The sequence below is a fragment of the Sycon ciliatum genome, chromosome 11 (assembly GCF_964019385.1).
Source record: "Sycon ciliatum chromosome 11, ocSycCili1.1, whole genome shotgun sequence".
NCBI classification, from domain to species: Eukaryota; Metazoa; Porifera; class Calcarea; order Leucosolenida; family Sycettidae; genus Sycon; species Sycon ciliatum.
In genome coordinates this window covers 27718769-27729152 of record NC_088653.1, presented here as the reverse complement: position 1 = coordinate 27729152, position 10384 = coordinate 27718769, and the positions used below count along the sequence as shown (strand labels likewise).

Genomic DNA, 10384 nt, shown 5'->3' with positions numbered 1-10384 from the left:
TGTATCTTTACCAATGGCCAGTCCAGGCCCTGCAATGTATTGAATTTGGTCATAACAACGGTGTATTGAGCACTCCACTCACAACATACCCTATTTCCGTTAGGTGTAAGCCTACATCAATCAAACTTGGTCCAGCCCTGCAACACAACACATTGAGTTGGAATCCAAAAGATGTATGTAATGGGAAGAGTATTGATCAAGTTAGGGGGTGATATGTCTGTACTGTATACTTCACTAAATAGATTGTGCGTCTCCTAGTGCGCAAGACGCAGCCTAGTGCGTTTAAGACGCTTAATCTTGATAATTGAGGCGTCAAATTTTGGCAGAAGGCATTTGGCAACCTGTGATATTGCCAAAAAGGTTTTAACGTTTTTGGTGAGATTGGCATCTGCAATGCAGAAGGTCCTAGATGCAACCACGTAGAGGTTCTCACCGTTGCATCTAAAATATATTTATATATGATTGAGTGAGAAGAAGATTTTTAGGAAGTGATCCGGGCGCTAAGAGTTAGAAAATATCAAATAAAGTAATTAGAAGCTGATAAAAACAACTATCTGTATCTAATTTGGTGACTGCTTCTTCATTGTCCGCCACCTATCTACCAATTGCTGGGCGTTTCGTCCTGGACAATTTACAGCTAAAAAGGTTTTTTTTGGAGGTGCGTTTTGGTTTTTCAAGGAATATCGTTTGACGATGATAGCGTCTTCCTGTTCGGTGAATGCTTTCCGCTCCTTTTTGGCTGCTGGCTTCGGATGAAGGTATCCTAGCAGTGAACCTTGAACAGTAGCAGCTGCAGGCGGCGCAATAGGGTCTTCTTCCAATGTTGGTGTGGGCTCGGACGAGAGGGATGACACAGGGATAGTAATAGGGGATGATGACGACAACTTGGGTTCAGGTGCGGACAAGACGGATGAGACAGGGATGGTGATAGGTGGTGAAGAGAAGGTGAGTTGAGGCCGGGACGACACGTTAGTAATAGGGGATGATGACGACAACTTGGGTTCAGGTGCGGACAAGACGGATGAGACAGGGATGGTGATAGGTGGTGAAGAGAAGGTGAGTTGAGGCTGGGACGACACGTGGAGGGAAGTGGGAATTGGGGCTGTGGACATCGGAGATGACAGGGGAGACGAAGTATTGATGGCGACAGCAGGGCTCGGTGAGATCACTTTCTGTAGAAGGGCGTGCGTTTCTGAGGCTTGTTGTGCTGCGCCAACGTTCTTGTAGTGCTCAGCAGCAACCTTCTCTGAGTGACACAAAGCCTTGCTGACTCGCTTCGCATCAGCTTCAGAGAAGGCGCTGCTGACGTGGACCTTTGACTCTATGAGCTTCCTCCCCTCCGTTGCAGTGGACATCTTGAGTCCGTACTTCTTTCCGATCCAGGTCACCATTTTGCTATGGTCCTTGGACTCAATCTGTCCACCGCTCGGGAGGAGAAGAAAGGCGTCGCTGCTGGCGGCCATCAGTCTCCGATACTGATCGTTGTAGTGCATCATGGCACGCAACTGGATCCCGTCTGCGCACACAAACGCAAGGTGGGTAGCCCCGGTCTTGTGATTTCTCACCCCCACCACCAGTTTGCCGTCGTCACCCATTTTTCTCAGTCCTTTCTGATATTCATCATGGGTCATGTTGACGACTGCACTCGGCCTCTGCCCATTGGCCAACGCCAATGCCACCGCGAGGTAGTGGACAAGGTGTCGGTGTGCGTCTGGTGTCGGAGGTTCAGACATCAAGCGCTCGATGTCCTCCGTTACCTCGGGGTTCTTGAGAAAGGCTGAGATGGAGGAGAGGTCAGCGTCCTTGTCTGCCTCGTCCTCCATGCGCAGCAAACTCTGCGTTTTCTTCAGCTTCAGGTAGACGAGACGGACAGCTTGAATGTCTTTTTTTGATTTTTTTATATTTTTTAGCTGGGGTTCGTCGTCCGTGGTACCTTTAAGGAAACTGTGGGCGGCCAACAGGGCATCGCACGCCGTCGTTAGCCCTGATGGCCCGACCCCGCACGCTCTGACCTCCTCCAAATATTTCGAGCAAGCCTTGGTGTTTAGGATATTGGCCACAGATACACAATCCTTGTCCACGAACATTGCTATCTTCCGGATTGTTGTCAGGTACATCGCTTGCGTGGACTGCGCAAAGAGGGTCTTCTTCCCAAGGGGACTAGTCAGCCAGTCTTTGAAGTCCACCAGGTCTCCGCTAATAGGGTGCATACATGACAGGCCCAAGTCCTTCTTCTTTTGCGTTTGTTTCGCAATGTCATGCCGAGAAATTCGCTGCAGTCCCTTGCCGGCAGACGTGTGTTGTGTTGTAGTTTTGTGCATTGTTTTTCTCGTAGGAGGTTGGGATGCTGGTAGGGGTGTTGTTGTGTTAGGTTGTTGTGGTTGGGTTGGTGAAGGTGGGGATGTTGATTCAATCTTTTCGGACCCGTCAATGATTGCCTGTCTTTCGGTCAAGGACTGGATCTTGTGGGCCCTCAAGAGGTGCTCGGCCATGCGGTTGGACTGCTTTCCGCATCGGGGACAGACATATGTCGTCCTACGCTGAGCTGGCTTTACAGCCACAATCTCCACTTCGGAGTCCGACGACGACGAAATTCGTTTCCTCTTGACAGGTGGACAGGAAGGTGGCTGAGTGAAGTCATCCTCTGATGATGATGATGATGGTGATGATGGTGATGATGATGATGATGATGATGATGATGATGATGATGATGATGATGAAGAAGAAGAAGAAGGAAGTCGGATGACCTTCCTCGGAGGGGAGTCGTCCTCTGATGATGATGATGATGATGATGATGATGATGATGATGATGATGATGATGATGATGATGATGATGATCGTGCTGGCCTTTTCTCTGAGGCTAACGCTCGGGACGACAACCAGGGCAATGCCTTGTCCCGCACACCGTAGTCGAAGAAAAGCTCTTCTCCTTTCCTTATATTCCTTTTTGACACAAAACCCACCCTCTTCTGCCCTCTCGCCACAATAACGCTCATGAGGAGCAAATTGTTGTTGCGGGAACGTTTGGGGGCATGGTTGATAAATCTGCTCTCAGCCAGTGTTGTTTCCGTCGCATCGAACACAAGCTGAGAGGAGGCTTGCCGGCACTGCAGAATGTAGCAGCCCAATCCACGCCTTTCGTACTCTGCTTCCCTGGCCTTGATTACTTCCTCGGGCAGAAGTTCTGGCTTTGCCGCCACATACTCGCATACGAATCCTCCCTCCGAAATGTCATTTGCGGCAAAAGCAGACCGTCCGCACATTGTATCACGGACTTCGATGTTGTGGAGTCCCGTCGACAGCTTGAGGCCCTCTTCGTACTTCTCCACAGGGTTGGAAAAGAAGCTATGAGTTTGGACGACCAAAACTCGGTCGCATGGTGCGATCAGCTTCGCTTCCCCGCAACGATAAACAATGCCGCTTGTTTTTCCGACTAAAACTTGCGGCATGTAGCCGGAATGGCGTTCGAACATTTCAATCAACTCCTCCATGGACACCATGTTGGCATGTTCAACAAAACCCAGGTTGACGTTGCATAGGTTGCGCCCGGACATATCGTTGATAGCGAATCTAATGCACAACACAAAAAAAGGAACTTATCAGCACTCAATAAAGAATATCGTTTAAATAAAAGATGTCTGCGGCATTCATACTTTTCATAGCTATTATTAAACTTTTATCTCCACGTAGATTATTTGTAAAAGTGTTTTGCATAGCATATGATCAATCGAGGAAAATCGTTAGGTAGTAACTTACTTTGCAGACCCATGTCGCTTCTTGGGATTGCAATCGTCTTGTTTGGCGTCTTGATCTAGGCCTGAATCAGAGAAATCACACCAACATCTCTGTTTAATTTTGTGAGCTTTAACGAGAGAGCTTGGAAGCTCAGGGCCCTACGCTATGCTTTTTTGCCTTGATGACCTAGACAAAAAAAGCATAGGGATGTTATAAATTCTTATAAATTTCTACTTTTTGTTTTTAGACATAACCTGGGAGTCGAACCCGCACTATCACCCTGCATGCATCCCCCGATACACTTGGCATACATCCTAATTCTTCCAAGTTGCTTCACGTTATGATCTTGTATTTGAAAGCCCTATTTGAATATGCATTGTGGCTAGCCGTCTTTGATTGTACGGTACGGTACGGGACAGGTATGGGACAGATACGGGACAGGTACGGTCGAGGGTATTACGACACCAGCTACCGCCTTGATGACGGCAAAAAAAGAATAGGGATGTTATAAATTTTTCAATTTTCCTATTTTTTCAGGCATTCCCTGGGATTCGAACCCGCACTATCGCCCTACATGCATTCCCCCATACACTTCGCATTCATACTCATTCTTCCAAGTTGCTTCACGTTATGATCTTGCGTTTGAAAGCCCTACCCTCTCTCAGGGACCTACGTAAGCTGAAGCATGATCAATCTATATTATTTGCATTTGTGTAATTTCTGATCTTCTCTTTCTCATTTCTGTTGCATTCTCAGATGCTCCCATAAGTCTATCATTCATAGTATGCCCCCTTGGCCCGCACAGTCCATGTCGATTCCGAGACCGAAATGGTCGGAGGAGTGCACTGCGCCTGACCAGCACAGCTCTTGTAGCACCTACTACTCCTTTGTTGTCTTTGTCTCTTTTATTACCCCTATTACTTTGTATAGATGTGCACATAGTATATACATGTACCGTACAGTACCGTTGATCCGCCCCCTCTCTAATTCCCGCCCCCTGTCGATTTTCTCCTTGTGAAGCGACTTCGGCGTATACAACGAAATACGATGTTGAACCGACGCATACACTGCTGTACACAATACTTGCCAATCCAGGATCAAAATGTGCACAATCCAGCACATTGAGACTGATCCTCTACGTTGTTGTACATCGTACTGCACTTGACAGCCTTGATCTAATTCCCGCCCCCTGCCGAAAACCCAGCTGGGAAGCGACATGGCGTGGGGGCGGATCAACGGTACTTTACGGTATATAAAAAATAAAAAAAAATAAAAAAAAATTGAATAGTGCGGCCAGTTGTATGTGGCCAGCTGTGTTTGATGGTACGGTACGGTACGGGACAGATACGGGATAGCGCCAGGCGTGACACAAACACACAAACACACAAACAAACTCCAAATTAAAGCTGTGTGGACCCTGGCTAGCGCCAGACGTTACTGACGTAATGTCTTCTGCATAGCTACGGGAATTAAATAAAAATGGTTGGGAAAGCCTTACCTTCGGAAATCGGTGATCCAGGGTGTTCATTATCGGAGAGGGTCGCGAATCGGTTGTTAGTTTCTGCCCAGCATACAAAACAAGTTTAAAGGTTGAAGTTGGGTTTAAAAAACCAGCTTAAGCATTCCATTGTCCTTACCAATTGTCGGGAGGGCTTGAGGGATTCCTTCATCGCCCCGAGTAGAGGCCACCTTGGAACCTACATTTGTATAACAGTATTCAGACATATCATTTCTGTGTAAGTTGAGTTTGAACTCATGAAGCTGATACAGTCGAGCGGAAAAACAAAATGGTACTTACGGGTTCGCTTGTAAACGGGCGTTGACATTTTGATATGCACAGAGTCCAGCTCAATGTACAAATCTAGAGGACAAAAAGGATTAGCAAGAAAACTGCAAATTTAAACAAGTGCTCATAACAGGGAGATAGACAGCTCTAGTTTGCTTTAAAATATTCTTCTAATTACAGGTCCTCCCTCATTATAACGAGTCCGGTTACTACATAAACTCCGTTAGTAAATAGAAATCTGAAATCCCCTGGCAAAACGTGGTCTATACAACTGTTTACAGGTCCGGTTACAACATAATCCGTTAGTACATAAAATCCGTTATAACGACCCTTTGCCCAGGTCCCTGGAGTGCGAAACACTCAGTATAAAAATATTGACCATGCCGGACCAAGGCCAAAACACGTAGGATAAAGCAGAAAGAGGAAACGTATTATGTCTATGTATTCGTGAATATGGACGATCCTTTGCATCCAAGGAAGAGTTATGTTGGAGTAACTTGGAGATTTTCAATTATCTTATAACGAAGCATTGATAATTTATGTTGTATCGAGGGTAGCCTAGTTCTCGGCGGGTAATGCTAGCATTGTAACTGGCATTACGAGCATCGTTTTGATAACTAGCAATGCTCCAGCATTGTACCCGGATTTGGAGCCAAAACAAGCATTAGCGCCCAAAAGTGTCATTTTCTCACTTCATGAGTGTGCATTACTGAATAAAACAGGAGGTCTACAATGTAACGTACACACTGTACTTTGTACCAGCGGCTTTTGGCAGTTTTGCTTAACGTTAGCCTGCGACTTCGCAACATGCGTCTCTTGTTGCGAATCTTAGTGGCAGCTGCTAGGTATAGACGTACCACGTTGATGCCATCATGGGAAACGGAAAGAAACCTTGTCTTTCCTATTCACAGAGTCATGCAGTGCTGGCTTGCTTGCACCATGAGTACATCAAATTGAAATGTGTTGGAAGTCTCTGATTCGTCGGAGGAAGAGAGTGAGGAAGACGAGTACGAGACAGAGGAGGATAAAAAGGAAGATAAGAGCGAGGCAGAGGTAGAGGATGAGCCCGGTGAGGCATGCGCACGACTGCCCAAAGCCAACGGAGCAAGCATATCGAGAGTTAAAAATCGCTGAAAAACCTCTACTGGTGCAGCCCCGTCGTAAAAGTAAGAAATTAGAACTGGCGCATTGTCCTCCCAAATGCGAACTGATTCACCTAAATCGCGAATGACGGGACCCACTTATATTGCACTTTTTCATACCACACAATATACTAAATTTCCAAAATAGCATTCCGTATGCACCCTCAAAATACTTTGAAGACTGTCGACGTAGGGTTCTGATTTACTGTTAATCACTGCTAGTTCATGATAGCAACTTCAGTTCCACATCATTTTGAAATAGCATCACCATAATCTACTTTCAAAGTACTAGGTACATGTACTTCCAATAGCAGTATTCCGTGCAGTGTGACTTACATTATGACACAATGCCATATGAGTGGTTCACATTGCCTTTTCAACTAGCATTACAAGTCCAAATTAGCATTCTAACGAGCATTATATGACCGAATAACTGGCAATGCTAAAAGCATTTTGAGCTGAAATAACTAGCATTACCCGCCGAGGCCTAGGGTAGCCCCGGTAAGTACGAAGTAGTGCCTATTTCACCTTTAGCTGCAAGTCCTCGTACAAGATGAGTCTCGTTATAAGATAACTTTTTCGATGGCCCAGAGATTATCTACTAACGAGGGAGGACCTGTATCTACTAAATAATAAACAGAATTTTTTTTCTTTTTTTTGGCATCGTAAGATTATTCTGTGCTCGAGAATTTTCTTTTTTTGGGCAAAATTAATATCTCCGAACATATACAACCAAAACTGGTGCGGTTTGTTTTATAATGATCTTGGAACAGGTATGAACATGTTGAGCTATCGTTCGAATATGTACCCCTAGTACAACCGGAGTTATTAAACATATTGATTTTGGCAAAAAATATCAGCGAAAACTGAAAATCAAGTGCTCGAAACAGACCATAGAATTAGAAGGCAGATAAACAGCTCTAGTTTGCTGTAAAATATTCTTCTTATTATCTATTACATAATTAGCAGAACTTTTTTTTTTGGCATCGTAAGATTATTCTGTGCTCGAGAATTTTCTTTTTTTTGGAAAAATTAATATCTCTGAACATATACTGCATGTACTGTACGACCAAAACTGCTGCAGTTTGTTTTATAATGATCTTGGAACAGGTATGAACATTTTTAGCTATCGTTCGAATATGTACCCCTAGTACAACCGGAGTTATTAACAATATTGATTTTGGCAAAGAATATTAGCGGGAAAACTGAAATTTTCATCAAGTGCTCATAACAGACCATAGAAGGCAGATAAACAGCTCTAGTTTGCTATAAACTATTCTTCTAATATATTATTATGTTTAGTCTTCACAAGAACATCCCACCAAGTTATAGGCATCGTAAGATTATTCTCAGTGTGCTCGAGAATTTTCTTTTTTGCCAAAATGAAAAAAGTTTCTGAATGGCCCATCAGAGCAGTTCCCTTTACCGGCAGCCCCATACTTGAATGCGTCAACGTTGACGCATTCGACAGGCATACAAAACCATGCCTGGCATGACGGGAAGCATCAGCCCACGGGGATTTCCCATGGCCCTCAAACAGCCTAGGCCCGATCCTTTCGGTAGCTGAAGAGATCCACGCGTGTCCCATTTGATTTCATTGAGAACTGCGCGATCGAAAACTTACGGAAATACACGTGCGCCGACAATGCCGTCCGCCTCCGTCAAAACATCGTCAGGTGCATTTTCTCTTGCGCAGTGAGTTCCTTTCGTCCTCGGATGACTTCTCCGACGACGACCTAGCAGTCATTCGCTCTGGGACCGACGACAGATAGATAAATACTTCGTTCCAGCCTCCGATGCAAGCGAATTTCAAATTACGGAGCGGTGCGCACGCCACGTAAATTTTCACGCAAATATGGGGAGCGCCAGCCGCTGAAGACGATGTCATCGTGATGTACCTGGAAGAATCTGATGGTGCTTATGGTGGGGAAGCCATGGAGAGCGATCCCTGTGTCGACAGTCTCCCAGAGACGGGATTTTAGCCCATCGACTTTCTACGTACCTGAGTGACGGCAGCGCAGCGCGGCTTGCGTGCGACCTTACGGAGCTTTCCGACAGCGATTCTGGGGTGATGCTGCTCTCATTTGCGAGCGAGGCATGGCCACTAAAGTTTGTGATGGCTATGGCGTTTGTTTCCGCTCCGAAGTCGACTTGTTTTGGCAGTATCATGTCAATGTCGGAACTCTGACGATTTGCATGTGTACAATTTCCGTGTTTAGACGTAGAGGTGCCAATTTAGCAGCGTATGTGTGTGGTATGAGAAAATAAATTTTTCCATGGTCAAGAAGTAGTACTAGACTTCCAAGAAAACATAACTTGCACATACAAAATGTGGCCTCGTTGTGAGTTATTGGTATCGTTCTAAATTAACCCTTTATTGGCCGATTAAAATATAAACAAGCCCACACAATCGCCAAACCTGTAACTAAATTGGACGTAACTTTAGTTTGCACTGGACAAATTCCACGATCTTGGGCATCCTGTAAAGGCCTTGACGAGAGGAGCGCAATGAGCCTACACTCGACTCCACGGGATGCACTGGCCCAGCGCTGCAAGCCAGGGAAGGCCCACCAGCGCTGGGCTCACGCTCGAGATCTATCTCTATCCACCATTTCACTCCTGTTGCTCGTATCAGACCGAAAAATTTCGTCGACACTCCCGGGAACCTGCTTTTGAAGTTGAATCGGTGTAGCCTTGTCAACAGGTGACGCAAGCAGGGAAAATCCCGGCCGTTGACCCACGCATCGCACTCTGAGCACAAATTTCCCGGGACCAATATTACGAGTGCTATAACTCACGAACCGCTCTTTGTATCGCTTTGGAAATTGTTCGAGGCGACAGCTGAGAGTTTTCTCTTCGACCTACATATTTCGATCTCTCCGAAAGACCAAGATTTGACCAAGTTACGATAATTTCAAAATGCCTACCCCATCGAACATCGGTGTTAGATCAATGTATAGGCCAGCCAATAAAGGGATTGGATTTCATAATACAAAGGTAACTTGCCGGTACTTAACGCAGTCAAAATACCCAGTGCTCACCTCTAAATGCCAATCGGTTGTAGATACACGTCTGCAACAGCTACACTGGTCGAGAACAAGCTCAAAACTGTCAAGTCCCGGTTTCACTCAGTCGGCAGAGCACGAGGGCACAGTAATGGATAATGGTTATCATACAGAATTGCACACTTATTCAGAGAGAGAGAGAAAGCGTTCTCAGGTAATACACTGTAGTCTAGCATGAAACTAATCTCCAGGGAACTGGTCTGCAGGAAACTAGAAAGGCAGCAGCTTTTATAGCGAAGGTAAAGAACTAAGGTTGGTGGTAAGACGAGGATTACGAAATCATCCTTCTACAAGTTCTAGAATAGCGGAGAAGGTAAACCTAGATCATCATTGCTATACATGTAGATGAAGTGAGCATTGCGTAACATTAACATAATGACTAAGCGAGGTATTCTAGAAGGTGAGATATCTATATTATGCAATTTAGTCAGCAACATTACTCATCGGGCATATTACTTGGAAGGCATGGAACAGTCCGAAATCAACGACGTGATTGACTAACTAAAAGGAAGTGGTAGAAGTACTAGTTCAAGAAGTGCTGACAACAAGGTTACAAGCATGGGAGATCTAATTATAGCTTATGACGAGTCTTACGTTTACATGTACGTGCATTGTACTACTACATGTACTAGTAGTCGCAATCAAGTCATGTACAT

General features: G+C 45.3%; 1 protein-coding gene across 1 annotated transcript; it reads right to left on the bottom strand.

The window, feature by feature from the left end:
- Positions 1–314: 314 nt before the first annotated feature.
- LOC135827579 (serine-rich adhesin for platelets-like) lies at positions 315–9947 on the bottom strand. The gene is made up of 6 exons (XM_065340048.1): positions 9705–9947; positions 5534–5596; positions 5373–5432; positions 5234–5296; positions 3757–3817; positions 315–3570 (listed from the first exon to the last, which is right to left on the bottom strand). Exons 2-6 carry the CDS (start codon positions 5559–5561, stop codon positions 561–563), a joined length of 3222 nt encoding a protein of 1073 aa, XP_065196120.1. The 5' UTR covers positions 5562–5596; positions 9705–9947; the 3' UTR covers positions 315–560.
- Positions 9948–10384: the final 437 nt, after the last annotated feature.